This window comes from Phascolarctos cinereus, unplaced genomic scaffold (assembly GCF_003287225.1).
Source record: "Phascolarctos cinereus isolate Bilbo 61053 unplaced genomic scaffold, phaCin_HiC Scaffold_2;HRSCAF=192, whole genome shotgun sequence".
NCBI lineage: Eukaryota > Metazoa > Chordata > Mammalia > Diprotodontia > Phascolarctidae > Phascolarctos > Phascolarctos cinereus.
Genome location: NW_027555625.1, coordinates 33,424,270 through 33,446,223, shown reverse-complemented (window position 1 = coordinate 33,446,223; position 21,954 = coordinate 33,424,270). Strand labels below are relative to the sequence as shown.

Below are 21,954 nucleotides of genomic sequence, written 5' to 3'. Positions count from 1 at the left end.
TAACTTTTAACAAATCAGGTGATTTATTGGTGTAATTTGGTAAAAAGTGAAAGTTTGGAACACTACACATCAATCTACCAAAAAGGAAATGTGCTGGACAACCCAGAAGGGCAATAATATGAAGAGTCAAGGCAGACTTGGAAATCACAGGAACACACATTAACAAGTGAGAAAGTCCTTTAAAGGAAGTTGGGTCTCAATGCAGCTGGAAACAAAAAATTGCAGCTCACGAATTAGCTCATGAATTCTAACTGCAGGTGCAGATAAACCTCCAGATAGTCATTCAGCAAATCCACGCCTGATATGCAGAGAAACCCGCAGGCAGACTGGACCATCGCACTAAATAGTATAACGAAACCCAGATGGTTTACTGGCAAAAGCCTTGTCAGAAGCAAACTCAGACTCTCTGGCCACGTGTCCCAGCAGCTGGGTCTGATGCACTATCCAGGCCCTTCCCAGGTTCTCAACTGTTTCAAAACCACATGTACAAAGGATTCTAACTCTGATTTAGCTTCAAAATGATTTTCAAAAAACACAGGTTAAGATTAAAAAACTGGAGTGAAGTGAGGCAGAGAAAAAAGAAATAATCCACAGTTAAATAATGTGAGATGTTAAGGAAGATCAAATCTTACCAAATTCCTTTAAAAAATTAACCTAAAAAAATTCACCATAGAAAAAGAACAGAAATGCTTGGCTATGGGGGGGGCAGGGCAAGAGGTTACTCAGCCATTTTGAAAAGTTATTCCTGAAATTTAGCCTTCATTCCCAAATTTCAGGCCAGATTCTGATCCCCTAAGAAAAGTACATGAGAAAAATTTCTGAGGAAACTGGCCCCAAATTTCCCAAACAACCAACCTGCCCAACAGTCCTCCTTGAGAGAGTTTTGGGAATGAAACAATCTTAAGCTCTTTGCTCTATTTCAGAATAAAAACCCAGCTCTTTCCTTGACTCAAAGAATTGAGAAATTAGAATTTCCAATTTTTATTGTAAACACCAGTCTGACAATGCAACATCACACTTCCGTTATAAGGCTAAAATTCCTCAATGCCACAAACTCTTGTGCCTTCTATTCTCCTTTAGGCAAAGCCAAAAAACTCTAAATAGCTGAGATACCAGTCTAACCCCACACTTAGGTGGCAACTTGTCAAACAGAAATGCTGGCTAGAGGAACACCAGTATTTATTGAGCAAGATGGAGATAATGAGAAGACAAGACCACACTCATTTGAAATGTTTGAATACTGAAACAAAGCCACAAGTGATTAAATTCCTGAATGCAGGATCAAATTAATAAGTGGTAGGGGAATTCAGAGAAAAAGGTGCATGTGGGCTGCAAGTTGAAAGAGGTGGGACTGAAGGTACCCTGAAGCAATTGGTTCCATTCTAGGGTAAGAATGGGGGGGAATGGCACACTCAGTGGTAAGTAGGTAATTCACAGGTTGGTGATGAGATTGCTCAGACCTTGGAGCACAGAAGAGTTAAGGTTGGATATGTAAATCGGTACTAGGTTGTTCTGAGTCTTGAACAACATGCAAGAAAACCTGGATTTATTCTGAAGCAATGGGAGATTTTTGAGCAGAAGACTGTGGTGAAAGGAATGTTTCAGGAAAATGAAGCTGTCACCTGTGCAAGGTGAAGGAAAAGAGACTGAAGGAAAGGAGATCAGTTGGAAGGCTACTACACTAATTCAGGTGTGAGATGATGAGCTCTGGATGAAGCTAACGGCAGTGGAAATGAAACAAACAAAACAAAGACAGAAGAGAGAGACATGTTAAATGAAGAGTCAACATAGTTCTTCTGCCTGAGGAGTAATGTGGCCTGCGTAACAGGGAAAACAAAAGTGACCCTAAGAAACAGGTTAAGTCAGGAGTGAGAAACAGTCTGAAAGATGGGGAAGGGTCTGGTTTTAGCCTCGCTGAGTTCCAAGTGACAGAGCCAAACATCCACGCAGAAACATTCAGCCAGTAGTTCTAGACACCAGACTTGGCCTCATGAGGGAGGCTAGGGTTAAAGACACCAAGCCACACAGTGAATGAGTTCCCTGAGTAAAGAGCAGAATGATGAAGTGTTGAAGAGTATTCACTGTTGTAAGGGGGCAGGATGAAGAGAAACAAGAGGTACTAAAGACGAGTAGCTGGAGAGGGAGGAAAAGAATACAATATTACAAAAACCAAGGGAGGAAGGACAGAATTTCAAATATCACTTGCGTGAGAAGCTGGGCAGTGACAAGGAGAATAAGGGGATGATCACCAGAAGGAACAGAGGCAGATAAACAGGAATGACATGCTGTATGTTTGGGAGCAGAGAGGGAAAACTAAGTGTGGAAAGAAATTAAAAATGCTGAAGAAGAAATGGAGAGAAGGATAACTAAAAAAAAGAAAGTGCCTGGGAAAAGACAGAAGAATCTGGAGCAAGACTGGGGGCAAGGGGACTTAGCTCTAGAATGAAGTAACATTTCTTCCGTCTACTACAGTGAAGGATGACACAAAGATATTGACTGGTTGAAGCAGAGATGAAGGGCAGGTGAAAATATGCAAGGGAGAAGGTCTTGAGCTATTCAATGAGGGAAGAAGGGCATTAAATGAAATGGAAAAAAAATGTCAACTCAAGACAATGAGCTCCCCCAATTGGAAGGCAGGTGAGAATGCATGCAACAATCTGAACCGAGCCTTCTGATAGCTTCCCTGCGATGCACTGATTCTCTCTCTCTGTGTGGCCTCATTCTCTGGGTCTCCCTCAGGTGAGCTGTTCTGCTTAGGCTTTCCCTTTACCCAAATCCATTCAGATTCCCTGTAACAAACCAATAAAACCAATTATCCTGTGACTGACTCACTTGAAACAAAGTTTCTGGCAGGGAAACCACACGCAAGACCAGGGCCTTGCCTCTTGCTAATTCCCACTGGCCAGCCACTGTGTGCCTGCCACACCCCTGACACAGGAGAGAAGCAGCTCAGCTCTGCCTACAGGACCACCAAAGGGTCACAGTCTCCCAGAACCCCTGCAAACAGCCAAGTCCAACTGGCCAGGAAGTTCTTCAGAAAGCTCTAAGAGAAAGGTAACATCAATGACAAATGCAAACTTGTTTGGTGAGAAATCTGCTTCTCAAAAACCTTTTGATGAAAATGATGTTCTCATGTGCACATTTCTACTGTGCCTACGGATGAACTGAGGAAGTAATGGGGCCTCAATGATCATCTTAGAATTCTAAACTATTTCAACCTAGGGGCTCTGCTCCCAGAAACCCGAGCCAAATATATATTCAGTGCAACTGAAGGGAAGCTGTTTCCCTCATCGGTAGTTTTCCTAAAGCAATTTGCAAACATTAGAAAGAATGGATAATTTATGCTTGATGGGTAGGAATCCACATGTGGAGAAGAGCCCTCAGGACCCAAGTCTCTCCCAGTTAGGTTGAGTAGGGCTTGGGAAGCACCCTAATATGGGTTTGCTCTTAAGCCGGCAGAGAGAAAATAGCCAAAGAGTGCAATGCTTCCTGCTAAGGCAAACTTTCTCACCACAAAGCTCCAGGGGAAAAGGTGCAACAACAGCACATCCCCAGCCAGGATTTTCCTTGGGCCACAGACCCGTAAGCTCTCGCTCTTCTCCACTCATCCGCAGAGGAGGAAAGAATGGAAGAAAACAGCATAACAACCAGCAAACATAAGGAGTCTGATTTTATCAAAGTGCAGGTGCAAAGCAGAAACCATTCCCTGCTTGACTGGCCCAGACTCGCCCAGGAGCCCCCGCTCAGGGAAACAGGCACTGCCCAGGTCAGGCACCATTCTTCAGGGCTCTTGTACTTCAGACACAAAGCAGGAGGGTGGGCATATTTCTCAGGGTGAAATCAGATCTAAAACAACAACAAAAACAATGCAGCTCATTTCCAAGAAATCTTCTTCATCCCCCACCTTAGTTTAAACTATCACAAGATACAAAAATGGTATCGCAAATTTAAATGAGAAAAAAAGACATACAAATACAGGACTGGATAAATGGGTAACAGAATAAAACATATCTTTGAAATCAGTCTTCAAAAGCAATGGGAACTTGAGAGGGCAGCAGTGCCTGGGCAGAATTCTGAAACTGGCCCATGCTCAGCTAAAGCAGAGGGACCAAGCCTGGCTCTCTTTGCAGACACAAAATGGCAGCAAATGGGGCTTTTTCTTGGCTGTCAACTGAGACCACCCCAAAGGCAAGCCCTACACCATTCGTTCTCAGGGCTAAGGATGAGAAGAGAGAAGGGTCCACACAGCAGCTGCACAGACATGCAAGTGTCCTAGCGCTCTTCTCACAGAGATACTTGAGGGAAGGGAGCTTAATCAGGGTCATTATCCTCTGGTCAATCTGCAACTTACTTTGGTCTCACCTCCCTAAGAAGATGGGGACACTTCTCCCCCTCCTAGAAATCAGAGATATTCCAAGTTGTACAAGAGTTAAGTCAACACCTGCTAACTGAATGCTCACCATGTCCTGCACATTTGGCTTAGAAAATCACAAAACCCATGCTCTTCCTAAGCTGTTTTGTTCTTAGAGACAGCTAGGGGGCACAATGGGTAGAGAGATGGGCATGAAGTCATGGAGACCTGAGTTTAAATCAGCCCTCAAGCCACTTACTAGCTCTGTGACTCCAGGCAATTTATGCCAGCCTTAGTTTTCTCATCTGTGAAATGGGCTAACAATAGCACGTACCTCCCAGGGTTGCTGTAAGGATCAAATGAGACAATACTTGTCAAGTACCTGGCCAATCTTAAACAGCTGTATTTGGACACTCCATGTTCTTCTTTCTAACCTTTCAGATGCTGTACAACTGTGGGGCTGGTCTGCTTGCCTAAAGCAGTGGCAACCCTCCCAGAGATTCTGGACTTTCTTACCTTTTGGTCCAAGCGCTGGTAATCACTTGCCTTTGGCCTCCTGGTGACTTTGGCTCTCTTTCCTTCAAGGGCAAAAGCAATGATCTGGCAAGAAAGAAAGATAGATAAACAGACTAAATGATTAAAAAAAATGTTTTGTAAGTAGGAAATTTTTCAAGCTTAGAAATCAGAGGTAGTCATTCCGGAGATTTAGTACTTAAAATTCTACAGAACAGAGCACAATTTTCATGTCTGGTCACAAAGCAACAGAGTCTTCATGGCTGTTATTTACCTATAACGTAAACTTTACATACTTTTGGGCAGCCAGGCCTATAGTCAGGCAGACTCAACTTCTTGAATCCAAATCTGGCCTCAAACATTTACTAGTTGTGTGACCCTGGGCAAGTCACTTAACCTTATCTGCTTCAGTTTCCTCATCTGTAAAATGAGCTGGAGATGGAAATGGCAAACCACTGCAGTATCTTTGCGAAGAAAACTCCAAATGGGGTCACAAAGAGTTGGACACAACTGAAAAATGACTCAAAATAACAACATATCCTGATTACTATGTCAAAATAAGTAAGGTTCAGTTTTTGCCATATTAAATTCACATTTTGGTTCATGCTGCTAAAATAAACTATTTTGAAGATATGCTTAAATTCACCTTAGTTACCAACTACTTTTAATCAGGGAACCTATTCACATCAGGTATCTACACTACTTAATAAAAGTGTTTCTAACATTGTGTTGTTTGGCAGTCTTGTGAAACCTAGGGACTCCTTTCTCAGAATACTGATTGGTTGCCTAGATCCATAAATGAAATGCTCAATTTCAGTTAGAGGTCAGTGAAAATAAAAATGTCATTTTTTTTCCATTCAAGTTTACAGACCTCCTAAAATCTACGGATGGGTTCCCATGGGGGTCTCAGTGTTCCCCAGATGGGCGGCCCATAGTCATTAGCGGAAAGAGTCTCTATTATATGAGCTCTCCGAATCAATAAAATCACAGATTTAACCACCAGCTCCCCTCTCCAACAACCATCAGCAAAATACCAAATAAAAATAAGGTTTCTGGAGTGATCACTTGCAAATCTAACCCTACAATGTAATAATCACCTTTTAAAGTTTGCAATTACTTTACATGTTGACAATATCATGTAGTCATACAGTTAGCTAAAATTTTTCTTAATAATTTGGGGCATGACTGAGGGGAGCTCTATTAATAAAAACAGCCCAATCCTAAGAGGTTGATAGTACAAGTGTTATTATCATTGAAGCACTTATATTTTAACAAATTTTTAAAAAATCCCACTTTTGCAACCTGGTTGTTTAATCTTTCTTATTTTAGACTAGAAGTAATATAAATTTTCAAGTTCTTTTTTCCCCCCAAATGAAAACACTCTTCATTATAGTAAACTTACTATTATCTGTTCTCAAACAAGATATGGCCTATTAAACAGTTTTCAAATATCTATTTTTATCACATTCTTTTAACAGTTCAATTCATAATCAAACAACATCCAAATAAAAAAGTTATTTGTCTAACAGCATTCCTCATACAATGGTTTCCCAAAGCATTTCACAATATAAGAGAATCCAGAAATACAGTAACACACAATATCATGTATTTAAAACATGAAACAAAACTTATTACCAGTCAGATGACATCAATTCAGCTGAATGCATTTCCAAATTATCCTATGTAGAAAATCATTAATCTTATTACTTTGCGCATTTTATATCAATCATATCTAAAACTTGGTATAGAGTTGTCAAGTACAAAATACTTACGTCCAATAAATTTTCAAGGTTCTTAATAAGATTTTACAGTCTTAATATAGAGAGGGCAAACTAGATATCTGGAAGTCAAATGAAGAACAGATGATTCAGAGAAATAAACAGCCTAGCTGGAGCCTGAAGCCACAATATGGACCTAAGATCCCAAGTACCTGACAGGTATACGAATACAACACCTCCTTCCTAATGTAACTTTGAACCTACCTTTCGCTTGTTATGATAGGCAATGTACAGGACAGCTACCAGGATGGCTGCTGTGACCAAGTATGCAAAAAAGTGGCTGCTCTCTGAATTTTCCTTGCCTGGGCCATTCTCCTTCAAATAAAGGTTGCCATGGTCAATACTGTCTGCGGGAGGATTCACATTGGTGTCTACTTTCGATGCCTCTTTAAAAGTATCACTAGGACTAAACTCAAGAAACTCTTTATCAGAATCAGGGTTCAGTTCATGCTTGTCGTCTTCTATGTCTGTCTCATGTTTATCCTCTCCTGTGTCAGTCCCCACATTGGCTTCTCCTTGGGTGGCCGGCTTGCCCTTGCCTGGTTCTGTCCCCTGGTTGGCTTCTCCTTGCGTGGCTGGCTTGCCCTTGCCTGATTCTGTCCCCTGGCTGGCTTCTCCTTGCGTGGCTGGCTTGCCCTTGCCTGATTCTGTCCCCTGGTTGGCTTCTCCTTGCGTGGCTGGCTTGCCGTGGCCTGATTCTGTCCCCTGGTTGGCTTCTCCTTGCGTGGCTGGCTTGCCGTGGCCTGATTCTGTCTCCTGGTTGGCTTCTCCTTGCGTGGCTGGCTTGCCCTTGCCTGATTCTGTCCCCTGGTTGGCTTCTCCTTGCGTGGCTGGCTTGCCCTTGCCTGATTCTGTCCCCTGGTTGGCTTCTCCTTGCGTGGCTGGCTTGCCGTGGCCTGATTCTGTCCCCTGGTTGGCTTCTCCTTGCGTGGCTGGCTTGCCGTGGCCTGATTCTGTCCCCTGGTTGGCTTCTCCTTGTGTGGCTGGCTTGCTGTGGCCTGATTCTGTCCCCTGGTTGGCTTCTCCTTGTGTGGCCGGCTTGCCCTGGCCTGATTCTGTCCCCGGGCTGGCGGCCTGTCCTTGCGTGACCGGCTTGCCTTGACCTGGTTCCCTCCCCCGGCTGGCTTCTTCTGGGGTGTTCGCCCCACCCCCTTCTGCGCTGACCACCTCAGCCTCTTCTCTGCCACTCTCAGGCCTGGCTCCAGCAGCAGGGTCAGGATTGGAAGGCATCCTCACGATGGGATCAGTATCTGCAGCACTTGCTGCATCCTTCTGTTGGCTGTCCTCATTCCCGCGATTCTTGGGGTCCTTGGTGACACTGGACCCTCCTCCTCCACCCCCTGCCTCCTTACTGATGGCGCTGCCAGCTCCTGAAGAGGGAAAATGGGAGGTGGGGGGGTCATGACAGGTGGGGGGGCGTCGTGACAGGTGGGGGGGGCTTCGTGACAGGTGAGGGAAGAGGCCACCTGGAAAAGGGGCAGGAATTTCAGCACGGGGGGAGGGAGGAAGCGAAGGGCGGAGGCCGCGGTCCCGCCTGAAGCCCGGCCCAGGGCGCAGGAGGGGGAAGGGGCGGTTGGCGAGGCCGCAGCTGGCAGGCCGCTGTCCGCTATCCGGCTCGGGCTGGGCCCCAGGGGCCGAGCGGGAGCACCGCGGGCTGGGCCAGGGTTCGGGTCCGGGGCGGTGGGGAGGGTGGGGTCCTTACCAGTCGCGACAGCGATACTCCACAGGAGCGCGAACCCGAGCAGGAACCGCATCCTTCGGCAGCCACTGCGCTTCCGCCCACGCGCACTCTCGCGAGATCAGTGGGCCTGCGGCCGAGATGTTGACGTCACGCCTAGTTGCTTCCCTCCCGCCTTCAGTCCTGAGGGCCCCGCCTTCTGGGGGGCGTGGCCAAGGGTGTGGCCTCCTTGAAGTTCCCTGCGATACAATTCTGGTTCATTAAACGCTTTGTAGGGGCTATTTAAGCCAGCGCAGAAGGGCTTGGTTCGAATTCTACCTCTGATCCGTACTGGCTAAAAGTCACTTCCCCAACCCGTGATCTTTAGGCCACTCTCCAGGCTCTACGTGGCAGGGAGGTGCCAGCCCGTGCTGGCAGAGGGGGCTTCCTTCTCTGCCTCTCTGAACTGGATGTCCAGTAGACATCTTACACTCAAACCCTCCTGCCTCTTCCTCTCCCTCAGGCTCCCCACCCAGGACACATCCTGGATACCTCTCCTCCCCTCCCCCCCATATCCGAGTTGTTGCCAAGGCCTGTGGATTTCACCTCCCCAGCCCCCTCTTGGATTTCACCTCCTCAGCCTCTGTTTTAGATTTCATCTCCACAGCCTCTCTCTCTTTAGGTAAAAGTAATTTTCCTAAAACCAGGTCTGATCATGCCACCTCCCCTTTACCCCAATACACACAGTCAATAAACTCCAATGGCTCGATATTGCCTCCAGGATCAAATAAAAAACCTCTGAGATTGGCATTCTAAGCCCTTCATAAACTACCTCCGTCTTTCCTTTGATGTCTTCTAACACCTTACTCACCCATATGTACTCTTCGATCCAGTGACCCTGGTTTCCTGGCCGTTCCACAAATAAGACCCTCCTTCTCTCTGCTCTGGCCATTTTCTTTGGCTGTCCCCTATGCTTAGAATTACTCTCCTCCACTCTGATTACTAACCTCCCTAGTTTCCTTTAAGTCCCATCTAAAATATCATCTTCTATAGGAAGTCTTCTCCAACCCCTCTCAATTCCAGTGCCTTCCCTCTGTTAAATATTTCCTACTTATCCTGTATGTAAGTTGCTTTGCATATTGTTTCCCCCATTAGATTGTGAGCGCCTTGAAGGTAGGGGCTGACAGTTTTTAATTTAACTAAATTTTTTAGGATAAAATAACAAACTTTTCAGCTTAACATTTATAGCCCTTCTCAGTATGGCTCTGGATTATCCTTCCTGATTTCTTTTTTATTATTCCTGTTAACAAGTTAGACCAGTGGTTCTCAAAGTGTGATCGAGTCCCCAAGGCTGAATCTCTGGAAATCCCCAAGACCCTTTGCGGTGGTCAAAACTATTTTCTATGTTCTTTTTTTTTTCTTTTTTGGCTAGGCAATGGGATTAAGTGACTTGCCTAGGGTCACACAGCTAGTAAGTGTTATGTGTCTGAGGTCGCATTTGAACTCAGGTCCTCCTGAATCCACTGCGCCACCCAGCTGCCCCTCAAAACTATTTTCATAATTACGTTAAGACGTTTTAATTTACAATGTGGTAAGTATCAATAGATAAAACTCACATAAACAAAAGCTCTTTGAGGGGGTCTTCTCTAATTTTTAAGAAGCTAAAGGGTTCCTGTGACCAACAACTTTGAGAACCACTGACTGCTGTAGACCATCCAGCCCAAATGACCAGTTTGGACTTCCTCCAGCCCCATTCCATTCTCTCTTCACGGGTTTGCATAGGGCTGTACCCCAAGCCTGGGAAGTACTTCCTCCTTACCAGAAGCCTCTTAGCTTCCTTTCAGACCAGGGACCACCTCCAACAAGAAACCTCCCCCCACACACTCCCTCTCATTATCAGCATTCTCTCCTGTCTCCTTCTGTTCCTTCTCAAATTACCATGCATATACTTATCTGTTCGCACCTTATGCTCCCCTCACCATTAGAATTCCAGCTTCAGGAAGAAAACCCAAGCTCAGCACATATCCCAGAGGTCACAGACCAGAAAGCTCCACGTACACCAATATGATTACTACAGCAAAGAACTGGAAATAGAGCACTCCCCCATTGATTGGGAAAGAGCTACACAAATCATGTTCTGTGAATGTTATGGACTATCACTAACATGTGAGGGAGGACGGATCTGAGGAATTTAGAGAAGCATGGAAAGATGCAGAAATGATGCAGAGTAAAATGTCGTAATAATAATAATGCCTAACATTTGTACAGCGCCTCCTATGTGCCAAGAGCTTTATGAATATTATCTCATTTGATCTTCCCATCAACCCTAGGAGGTAGGTGCTACTATTATCCCCATTTTGCAGATAAGGAAACTGAGGCAGACAGCAGTCCTTTGACTTGCCCAGGGTCATACAACTAGTTAGTGCCTGAGGTCTGATTTGAACTTGGGTCTTCTTGACTCCGTGCTCAGTGCCCTTTCCACTGTGCCACCCAGCTGCCTAAGTAGAACTGGTAAAGATAATATGATCAAACAGCCAATCAATGGGCATTTGTTAAGTGTGTAATATGTGCCAAGCATTTTGCTGCACTCAGACAACATGAATGCATGCACACACGCGCGTGCGCACACACACACACACACACACACACACACACACACACTAAATAGGTGATGGGGCCGGTACCCATGATGTCACAGAGGACTCCCAGGTGAGGAAATTTCCTCTAATAAATCAAGTTGGTGCCTTCTCTGCAACATATAGTCTTCATAAGAGCCACCCAGAGAGGTTAACCTAGAGGTTAAATGACATGCCCAGGGTCACACATCTAGTGTGTTTCAAAGCTGGATCTTGAAGCCAAGCTTTCTAGCTGCAGGCCAGCTCTATATCATCTATGTCATGCTGTCTCACAAAAATGAAGCAGGAAGAAACTGGGGGTGGGAGGGGAAGGTAGTGACATCAGAAAGGGCTTCATGTAGAAAGGAGCACTTTTGCTGAACCTTGATGAAAATTACAGATGCTAGTCAGTTATTCAGTCAGCTAGCAAGCATTTATTAGGCATTTACTATGTGCCAGGCACTGTGGATATAAAGAAAGGGAAAAATAAGCCTTGCCCTCAGGGAGCCCACATTCAAACGCAGGAAAAAAACATGTGAATAACTGTGTACATGGAAGATTGTTGTCCTTTGTGCTCAAAGAGGACCAAAGTGGTATCACTGTGTTGGGGTCAAGGTACAGTGTGGCTGACTTTTGCTGAGCAGACCAATACAAGCGTGGAATGCTCTACCCCAGGTCGGGTACACATAGTCCATATGGATATTTGGTATGGAGAAGTCCCTAAATTTGCACATCTCACATTTATTTTGAACTACTGTAAATTCTGCTTTGCTCACAGGGTACAAGTGTCATCTTTGACATGGGCATGTCGTGGTGGGCGGTCCTGTGCCAGTGTCTCCCATGTCTCCCAATTGATTCCAAAGTTCTTCAGAGAGACCTTGAGAGTGTCCTTGTATTGATTCTTCTGACCTCTGGGTGAGCACTTGCCCTGTGTATGTTCTCCATACAATAGTCTTTTAGGCAAATGTGTGTTTGGCATCTGAACAATGTGGCCAACCGTCAGAGGTGTACTCTCTGCAGTAGAGTTTGAATGCGTGGCAGTTCAGCTCGAGAAAGGACCTCAGTGTCTAGTACTTATCCTGCCAGGTGATCTTCAGAATCTTCCTAAGACAGTTCAAACGGAAGCGATTCAGTGTTCTGGCATGGTGCTGGTATACCATCCAGTTTTCACAGGCATACAACAATGAGGTCAGTGCAATGGCTCTGTAGACCTTCAGTTTGGTAGGCCACCTAATACCTCTTCTCCCCACTGTTGCGGAACATGCAAGATAACAACAGTGTAAACGGAATGTAATCTCAGAGGCTGGGCCAGAGAGCATTGGGGGAGAATAGAAAAGTCTTCCTGAAGAAGGTGGGATTTGATTTGAGTCTTGAAGAAAATCTGGGAAACTAAGGCAGAGGTAAAGGGGGGAAGGTGACTCCAGGCAAGAGAGAGGAGATAGAGGGTCATGTTCCAAGCTCTGCAAGGAGTGCCAGTGGAGACTCAGCTGTCAAGGTGAGCTCCCTAAATCATAGTTCTAGCCATGTTACTGCCCCACTCAATAAACTCTAGTGGGTCCTTATTACCGCTTTGATCAAATATAAAGCCCTCTGGAATTGAAAGTCCTGCCCCTTCTGACCTTTCTAGCCTTGCTACACCTTTACTCTCCCCTAAACACTCTACCATCCAGCTGCACTGGCATTCCTTGAAGATCTTGGGACGTGAGAGTGAAATATCTTACTATGAAGCTAGAAGAAAAAAGGCTGTCAACTCAATTAGTTGTTTGGGAATAAAATTTATCTTTATCCAGTTTGGTTAGACCATAGAGTACATTATTAGGTACCTTGTCTTTAAGCTGGGAGTAGTTTTGTTGCCCCAAAGGACAGAAAATGAACTGTGGCATACAGAACAACATTTAGGGGGGCAGCTTGGCAGGACAGTGGATAGAGCACTGGGTTAGGAGTAAGGAAGACCTGAGTTCAAACCCCATCTCAGATTACTTACTAGCTGTGTGATTCTGAGCAAGTCACTTAACCTGTTTGCCTCAGTTTCCTCATCTATAAAATGGGGATGATAATGGTACCTACCTCCCAGTGAGGTTATGAGGACTAAATGAGACAATATTTGTAAAATCACTTGGCATAATGCCTGGCACACAGTAGGTGCTATGTAAATGTTAGCTATTATTAATATTAAATTACCTTGCAAAGGATGTAAGGGGATGCCTCTTTTTATGTGAACAGCTTGATGGTTGAAAGGGCCAGAGAAATAACTTTTATGTACTAAAAACTTATAAAATACAAGCATGAAGAAACATGCTTTTCAGAGACATGGACAGATGGAGAGGACCATTTGGAGTTATTCAGAATGACTAGAGCTCCACGGCATTGGGTTTTCGTAGCTTTTTTTGCATGCAGCTCTTGCTGAGGATTAAGAGGTTAAAACACAGGAAATGGTCAATCAAATAACCAGCTTGGAGACTCTGCAGTGATAAAATAGGGAACGCTCATTTCTAAAAGGAGGTCTGGGGAGTTTTTACAACATACTACATGGTGAGTCGCTGAATGCCAGGAGGTTCGGATCTGAGCCAGAGAAAACAGTGAAGCATCTGGCCAAAAATAAAGGGAGAAGACCCTGGCAATTGATGAATCTACAAATGAGTGTAGAATTCAGCAGGGAGTTAGCACCTTTTTTCTGAGATTATTTCCAACTTATCTTTTACATATCTCGTTTGTACATAATTGTTCGCATGTGGTCTCTCCATTACATGCGGGCTTTTTGAGAGGAGGGACTACTTTGTGTGTGGGTATCCCCATCACTTAGCACTGTGTCTGCCACACAGTAGGTGCTTAATAAAGGCTTGTTAAATTGACTTTATCATTGAAGTTGTGTGAAGAAACTGGAAGCAGGAGCTTCCAACTGACAATAAATCAGTTGACAAGAAGACTTCAGCTAACAGTTTGTGATTGTCTGGATAAAGACTAAAACTCATTAGAAAAGAACTGAATTGGTGCAGTCGGTAGAGCACCAAGCCTGCAGTCAGGAAGACTCTTCTTTCTGAGTTCAAATCTAGCCTCAGACACTTAGTAGCTGTGTGACTCTGGGCAAGTCACGCTACTCTGTTTGCCTCAGTTTCCTCATCGGTCAAATGAACTGGAGAAGGAAATGGCAAACCCCCCCAGTATCTTTGCCAAGAACATGCGAAATGGGGTCATGAAGAGTCAGACATGACTGAAAAATGACTGAACAACAACACAGGGGTGACTTCCAGACTAGTCTGTCTATATCATGTTTGTACATAGTTGTTAATTTGTTGTCTCCTCTCCCTCACCCCATTAGACCATGCAGGGACTGTCTTTAGCTCTTCTTTGTATCCCTTAGCACAGTGCCTGCACATAGCAGGCACTTAATAAATGTCTATAGAATGAGTGACTCTCCATATTTCCCATGGTTTGCCTGCCCAGAATTGGCCCAGGGCTGGTACTGCTGGTAAGATGCAAGTGAAGGGGCAGCTCGGTGGAGCAGCCCTGGAGTCAGGAGGACCTGAGTTCAAATCCAGTCTCAGACCAGACACTTGACACTTAACTAGCTGTGTGACCCTGAGCCTTGACCCCAACTGCCTCACTAAAAAAAAAAAAAGATGCAAGTGAGAAGTTGCCTACGTCCAGAGGTTGGCTACTACAGGGTGGGGGCTGTTCAGCCACATCATAGAATGACAAATGTAGGGGTGGAAGGGACCTCAGAGTTCATCTGCTTCAAACCTCTCACTTTAGAGATGAGAAAACTCAGGCTGAGACACGTTTAGTGACTTACTTGCTTCAGGTCATGCAGCCAGAATTTGAGATAGGTCTTGGATTCCAGTCTTCTTAATGCAACTTTAGCATTCCAGGGATAATTCTATGTTGCCACCTCCTCTCAGGTACCTGATGAAAAAAGTTAGACAATAGCGAGCTGAAGAGTAAGTGTAAGTAAGAGAAGAGTCCAAATCCGTTTTGGGGAGGGTGGATTGCAACAGGTGTGTGTGTGGGGGTGCCATTTCAAGCTAAAAAGAGGTTGGACTGTGGCTGTGGTCTGCAGTGACTCTTGGGGTCGGGAAATGCGCAGAGGGTTCACTGGGCCTGGCTACTTAGTAATTTAGGGAACATGGCTGACGTCAGCCTTCTAACAAATGTAAATGAATTTGTCCTTAAGCAAAGGGAGCAAATAACTTAGGGATCCATCCCATCCTGCCCCACAAGCCCTGGAGTCTTTTCCCTACCTTTGAAGCGATGCGATAGCCAGGGGTTCAGGAGGGGAAGTGAAGGCATTCATTTGCCATTACATGTCCCATCCAGCAAATGCCCTCTTCTTATAAAAGAGGAGTTAGGGCGGCTGTCATTTATGTGAATATGCGACCAATTTCCTCAATGGGAAGTTCCCGTATGGGAACTTGCTCTACCAGTGGCAAGTTTATTACTTACAACTGATTTCTCTCCTCTTTCCCTCCCTGCTCTCCCTCCCTCCCTCCCTCTCTCACACACACATTTAGAACTGGAAAGAGAATCTCAGAGGTCACTTAGGCCAATCTCTTCATTTTCCAGATGAGGAAATCGTGGCCCATGAAGCTAAAATAATTGGCCTCTACTCACTCAGGTCCCAAAGAGCCAGGCTTCAAACCCAGGTCTTTGACTAATTCTGGTGAACTCTTCCCACTGCCCCCACATGACCCAACTCCCTGGGTATAGGGAGTCTGAGTTTTCATATTTCTGTCCACAGAACTCAGGATGCCATCTGGCACATGCTAGGTACTTAACAGCTTGATTTATTGCTCTGAGAAAGCTTTGTAGAAATTCAATGATGTGTCTGGAATCATACAATTAGCATCAGAGACCATATTTGAACCCCAGCCTTCCTGCCTCCCCTCCTGGTGTCCACCAGACCTGCTTCCTCGGTTCTTTATTCATCTTAAACCTTTCAGGTATTTGACACACACCAGGCCAAACAGCTTGGGGGAGGCTTTGCCTCCTTGGATCAGATCCTGAGGGCCAGAAGGAAGCAAATAGTGGACCCAAGGACGTGTACAGATAATAAAATCATTCGAATTGACTTGAAAACCAGACTTTTTTCAGTCCACAGCCCAGTAGCTGCCAGGGCTCTTGCCTGCAGTGTGGACATAGGAGCCTGGCTGGCCAGCTTGGGGCTTCTCTAAAGGCTCTGGGTGCGTCACTCTCCCGAACCGTCTCTCCCTCATCTCTGCCACCGTTCCCAACTCAAGGAGACATGTTTTTGGTTGTAACTCACAGAACCCAGTGCGTGGCAGGCTCTTTACCATGTGTATATTTATTTTCCCATTAAATTAATGGTTGAATAGAAGACACACATACTGAGGAGGGCTCTTGCAACTGCAATTTTATTTTCTTTTGTGAAAATAATGTGAAACGGGGAGTTCAAATTGCTCCAAAGACATAAAAACAAAACAGAAATACACACAAAAAGAAGCATGGTAGGGGATAGGGAGGTGAGAGAGAGGGTCTCAAAACTTTGGCAGACTGTGTTAACCTGGCCCTCGCCAAGGGGTCAGGCCTTGGGGTCCAATCCTCTCCCCTGGGACCACGAGGATGAGGTTTGGACTGGTCATGGAGACAAAGAAAATACAGACATTTTTGAGGAAAAGGTGGTTCACATCCGGTACACCTCCAAATGTTGAAGGTTAGGGCCAAAGGGCACCAAAGGAGCCCTCTTGTCGTCAGAGGATAGAAGAAAGATTCATGTCATAGGCATTGCATCTGGGGATAGAGGAAGAAAGGAGGTGGCAGGGCAGGGGCAGCAGCAGGTAGATAATCCCACTGAGGACGGGGGAGGCTAGTGGAGTCATCAGAAAACAGCTTCTTGGTGGACGGCTTAGCACCAGGCAGAGGATCAAGGCTGGGGTGGGTAGAGACATAAGGCATGTTGGATACTGAGAGCTGAGGCTGGGGAGGGATGAATACCTAGGGGTGGGAGGAACAGGGAGAGGTACCAAGTACGGAATCACAGGAATTACAGACATGCAGACCAGAGAGAAGAGGTAGGAACAGAGGATGAGGAGAGCTGGGGCTAGGGGGAGGAGAAATGTCTCTCCTGCACAGGCCAGTCCACCACAGCACAGAGAGGATAACAAACTACTTTTCAGGTTTTTTTTTTCCTTGTCTTCTTTTTTTTTTTTTAATTATTTTTAGTTTTTTTATTTAAAAAAAAAAAAGCTCTTGAAATCAGCTACCGTTTACATCTACAAAGTGTAAAGTGCTGCTGTTACCAGACACTTTACCGAACAGTCCAGAGTGGTCAAATATTGACCAATAAAGTTTCCTTTTTATTTTTTCTGAATCGCTACTTCTGGAGGAGCCCCTTGGCAGCAAGGAGAGGATGGGGCAGGGTTGGCTTTAGTGAGCAGATTTGGTAACCAAGGAGAGAGGCTGGGCCTGCAGCCCAGGCAGGGCCTGGTGGGTATGGAGGGGAGCCTGGAAAGAAGAGGGTGAAGTCAATAGAGCTGTGGGCATGGAGCTGAGGGGGAGGGGCCGGGAGAGGAGAGGAGGCTGGCTGCCCAGGGGGCCAGAGGAGGCGGCCGCAGCCGCCTTGGCAGAGAGGAAGGTGGCCGAGTGGAGGGTCAGCTGGGCCCGGGCCTCTGGCTTGGTGGTAAGAGAGAGTGGCTGGGCTTGCTCCGAGTGAGTGGCGGCAGGGGCAGCTGGTGAGGCCAGGGCAGCGGAAGGGGTGGCTGGGGAGTCCAGCATGCTCCCATGGGAGGAGGCAGGGCTGTCACAAGGCTTCTCAGGTGGCGGGTAGTGTAGACACGGCTTCTTGTTCCTGGAGGTCAGGGCACCTGGGAGAAAACCAGAGGGAGCTTTAGGGGGCTGGAGAGGTGCAGGCTTGGGGTGTATGCTAGGGGATGGAGATTAGGGATTGGAGGATTAGGAATGCTGAATCTGTGCAGCAATGGAGTATGGTGATATAGCTGGAGGCCCAGGGAGCGGAGTGCTGGGCCTGGAGTCAGGAAGAGCAGAGATCAAATCTGACCTCAGACAATTACCAACTATGTGACCCTGGGCAAGTCACTTGACTTTCTGTCTCAGTTTCCTCAACTGTAAAATGGGGATAGTGATAGCACTTATCTACTAAGCTTGTTGTGAGAGCCAAAGGGCATAATATTTGTAAAGCACTTAGCACAGTGCCTGGCACATAGGTGCTTACTAATTGTTCAATTATCCCCCCCAAGTAGATAGAAGGTTAGATGGAGCCAGAAGACCTGAGTTCAAATTTACTCTCAGACACTTATTAGCTGTGTGACTTTGGGCAAGTCTCTTAACCACTGAGCCTCAGTTTTCTCATCTATAAGATGGGCATAATAAGAAACACCTATAACATAATTATTCTTAGAATCAAATGAAGAGAATACATGCAAAATAGTTTGGAATCTTAAAGCTCAAGAAAATTACCAGCTGTAATAATAACAATGATGATGACGATAAAAATTTACCATCATCGTTCTTTGAAATGCAGGGATCTCTGGGGAGGGCAATGAGCCTCTAATATATGAGGAGAAAACAGCTAAGCTCAATGAACTAGGAAAGTATTATAGAGAGAAGGCTAGACTTGGCCTTTGCAAGACCTGGGTGCAAATCCCACCTTAAGACACCTACTAGCTATGTGATCCCAAGCAAGTGATTTAACCACTCTGTGCCTCCATTTTCTTATCTGTAAAATGGGGATAACAGTTATGATGATGATGATGATAAATACCAGCTCTGCCCCCTTTACTAGGCTGTAGGGACATCAAGGTAATGAATGTGAAGCCCTCTGTAAAATTTAAAACCCCGTGTAAATGTCAGTTATTAATATGATTATCACCCAGCTCCCTGGAGTCCAGGAAATGAGGCATCCCAAATATCCTTGGATCTAGGGAGGGGAAAAAGTCATTGCAGCTCACTGACAGCAAGGAGAGAGAGCTGGCCTCAGAGTTGGGAAGTCTGAGCTATGATACACATTGGTCGTGTGACGCTGGGCAAGTCAGTCAAAGAACCTCTCAGTGCGCCAGGCCACGCTGCAGAGGAGGTGTTGACCTGCACTGGGGAAGGAGTTTTTTCACTGGGAGTTCTCTATGCTAGTGAAATTGTAGGACAATTTCAGAACATAAAATTCCTAACAACTTTGAAGGGAGGTAGAATACTTATCATCATGCCCATTTTACAGAGAAGGAGTCAGTGACCTGCCAAGAGTGTCATTGGTACGACACATTGCCCACAATGCTTTCTCCACAGTAGGGCACCGAGGACCCAGTTCCTCCCTTGGTCTCCATGACCCAGGGCCCCACCCCTGAAGCCCTAGAACACCAGGGAATCTCCTCCTTCTCCACATCCCATGTGGCATCAGGCCTCATTAAGTGGGGGACAGGGGTGTTCTGCGTCTGGAGAAATGGGAAACGGGTCATCAGTATAAGGAGGGGCTCACTCTCAGCCTCTTGAACTTGTGGCTGTGGCTGTGGCTGTGGTGGAGGCTGTGACAGCTGCTTCTCACGTTTTCTCTTCTTCTTCTTGCCCTGAAAAAGGAAGTCCAGGGAGAGATGATGGCATTAAAGACACAGCGGCTGCAGCCCAGCCTAGGAAAGCTCACAGGAAGAGAAGGTAGGGAGGAGGATGCCCCCCATGCCAGGGTTTCCTTTCTAACAATGGGACCTCTGCTTTTCCCAGTGGACCCCAGACTCTTCATCCTTCCCTCTACAGTGACTTCCCTTTTACTCTGTATTTTGTTGGGCTTGGAGTGAGGGAGACCTAGGTTCTACTGGTGGCTTAGACACTGTTCTTCCCTTGAGAGTGAATGCCACTGTGACACAGACCCTGGGCAAGTCATTCTACTCTTTGGTGCCCAGTTTCCTCTTCTTTAAAATGAAAGGGTTGGAATCCATGACCAGTCCCTGCCCTCAAAGACTTTACATTCTAATGGGTGGGTAGGGACTCACTTGTTCATACAGATCTCTTCTCTATACCTAGGATTCCAGGATCACAGATTTAGAGAAGGAAGGGCCCTCAGACATCAGTTAGTCCAATCTCCTTATTTTATGACTGAGGAAACCATGGAGCCCAAGAGGTTAAGCATCTTGTCTAATTAAGGTCACATATATCAGTTAGGTGGTGCAGTGGATAGAGTACTTGGCTTGGACTCAGGAAGACCTGAGTTCAAATCTGGCCTTAGACATTTACTAGCTGAATGACCCGGGGCAAGTCACTTAACCCTGTTTGCCTCTGTTTCCTCATCTGTAAAATGAGCTGGAGAAGAAAATGGCAAAGCACTCGAGTATCTTTGCCAAGAAACCCCCAAAGGGGGTCAAAAAAAATCAAACATGGCTGAAAAACGAGTGAACAATAGGTATTAACTTGCAGACGTAGAATTAGACCCAAGCTATCTCCACAGCTTAAAGGGACCACAGGCTTCTAAAGCCAGCACATGGCTCTGACTTGCCCATGGTCACAGCTGCTCTCTGAAACCTCTAAGCCAAGGAGAGCTGGCAATTGGAGTGGACCATAAGTGCAGTATGAATCCACAATGTGATTCAGCCACCAAAAGTCTAACGTCATCTTGGCTACGGGCCAGGGAGGAGATGATCTCATTTCATTCTGCTCAGGTCAGACACATTCAAGGAAGGATATCGATGACTTGGGGCTTGTGCTGAGAAGGACGAGTACAGTGAACGGTCTTGAGGTTAGGTCATAGGCCTTAGTAATGTGTAGTCTGGAGAAGGGAATGCTCAGGCAGGAAGCTCACAAGACATCTCTTCCCAAAATCTGATGCATTGTTACTCATAAGAGGGATTTGCCTTGTGCTGGTTGGCTCAGAAGGACGGACCCACGAGCAATGGTGGAAATCACAGAGAGGCAAATTTAACCTGGGGCTTGATGTCTTGGGAAAAGTTGCCTGAGAATGAGTGGCCTTGAAAAGTGATCACTGAAGACACCCTCAATGGAGGTCATCCATCAAAGGCTGGTTGGATAAAGCCTTGTTCACTGTGCTATATAGAGCAGATTCTTATTCAGGTGGATTTTGGGCTAATTGTTCCCAAGGTCCCTTCTAATTCTGGGATTCTGAGAATGTAAACCCGAGGTGAATGCTTGGATTTAGGACCACCCAACATAACTCAAAGTTTCCTGGTGCAGACTTTCTTCTCTCCCTAGACCTGGGCTTTCTTTCTTCTTTTTAAATTTTTAGGCAATTGGGGTTAAGTGACTTGCCCAAGGTCACACAGCTAGTAAGTGTCGAGTGTTTGGTCTGAGGCCGGATGTGAACTCAGGTCCTCCTGACTTCAGGGCCAGTGCTCTATCCACTGCGCCACCTAGCTGCCCCACTAGACCTGTGCTTTCAAGGGTGTAGGGAACTCCACTTATCCAGAGAGGCCCCTGCCCTACAACTTAAATCTTAGTGATTCAGAGCAATGAGCGGTTAAATCACACGGCCAATACTGTCAGAGGAAGAACTCAAATCCAAGTATTCCTGGCTCCAAGCTGACCATCTACCTGGAGACTAATCTTCTTAATTCTTTTTTTTTTCTTTTTAGTGAGGCAATTGGGGTTAAATGACCTACCCAGGATCACACAGCTAGTAAGCGTCAGGTGTCTGAGGTTGGATTTGAACTCAGGTCCTCCTGACTCCAAGACCGAAGCTCTATGCACTGCACTGCCTAGCTGCCCCTAATCTTCTTAATTTTCAGAGACTGCCTAAAGCTTCCCAATTCCCTCTCTTTGCGGAGTCTTACAGAAGTTCCCCTAGCCTAGGGTGTACACTTACATAGTTGTCCCGTGCTGACCAGGTGGGATAGAGCTGGGAGTGAAGCTGCCTCTCTTTGCGGGCCAGCTCATAGTACTTGGCCTGTTCTTCCCTTGAGAGCGAATGCCACTATGGGGGAAAAGCAAAGACCAGGAGTGACAAGCCTGAAAGGGATAAGATTTCTCCCCAGCAGCCAATCGACAATCATTTATTTATCACTTTCTATGCTACAGAAACTGTATCAAACGTGAAGGATACAAAGTGTCAGGGGCACAAACAATCCCTGCCCT

General features: G+C 45.9%; 2 protein-coding genes across 3 annotated transcripts in view; both read right to left on the bottom strand.

The window, feature by feature from the left end:
- Nucleotides 1-8,452, bottom strand: TGOLN2 (trans-golgi network protein 2). The gene is made up of 4 exons (XM_020969475.2): nt 8,345-8,452; nt 6,847-8,012; nt 4,868-4,951; nt 1-3,846 (listed from the first exon to the last, which is right to left on the bottom strand). Exons 1-4 carry the CDS (start codon nt 8,394-8,396, stop codon nt 3,841-3,843), a joined length of 1,308 nt encoding a protein of 435 aa, XP_020825134.1. The 5' UTR covers nt 8,397-8,452; the 3' UTR covers nt 1-3,840.
- A 7,812-nt stretch (nt 8,453-16,264) lies between these two features.
- TCF7L1 (transcription factor 7 like 1) overlaps nt 16,265-21,954 on the bottom strand; it is a 221,445-nt gene continuing 215,755 nt past the window's right edge. For both annotated transcript variants that reach the window (XM_020969505.2, XM_020969506.2), the window contains exons 10-12: nt 21,686-21,793; nt 19,358-19,445; nt 16,265-17,732 (exon numbers count right to left, since the gene is read on the bottom strand). In XM_020969505.2, the coding sequence (XP_020825164.1) occupies nt 17,296-17,732; nt 19,358-19,445; nt 21,686-21,793 (633 nt within the window). In that variant the 3' untranslated portion in view covers nt 16,265-17,295. The remainder of the gene's footprint in view (nt 17,733-19,357; nt 19,446-21,685; nt 21,794-21,954) is intronic.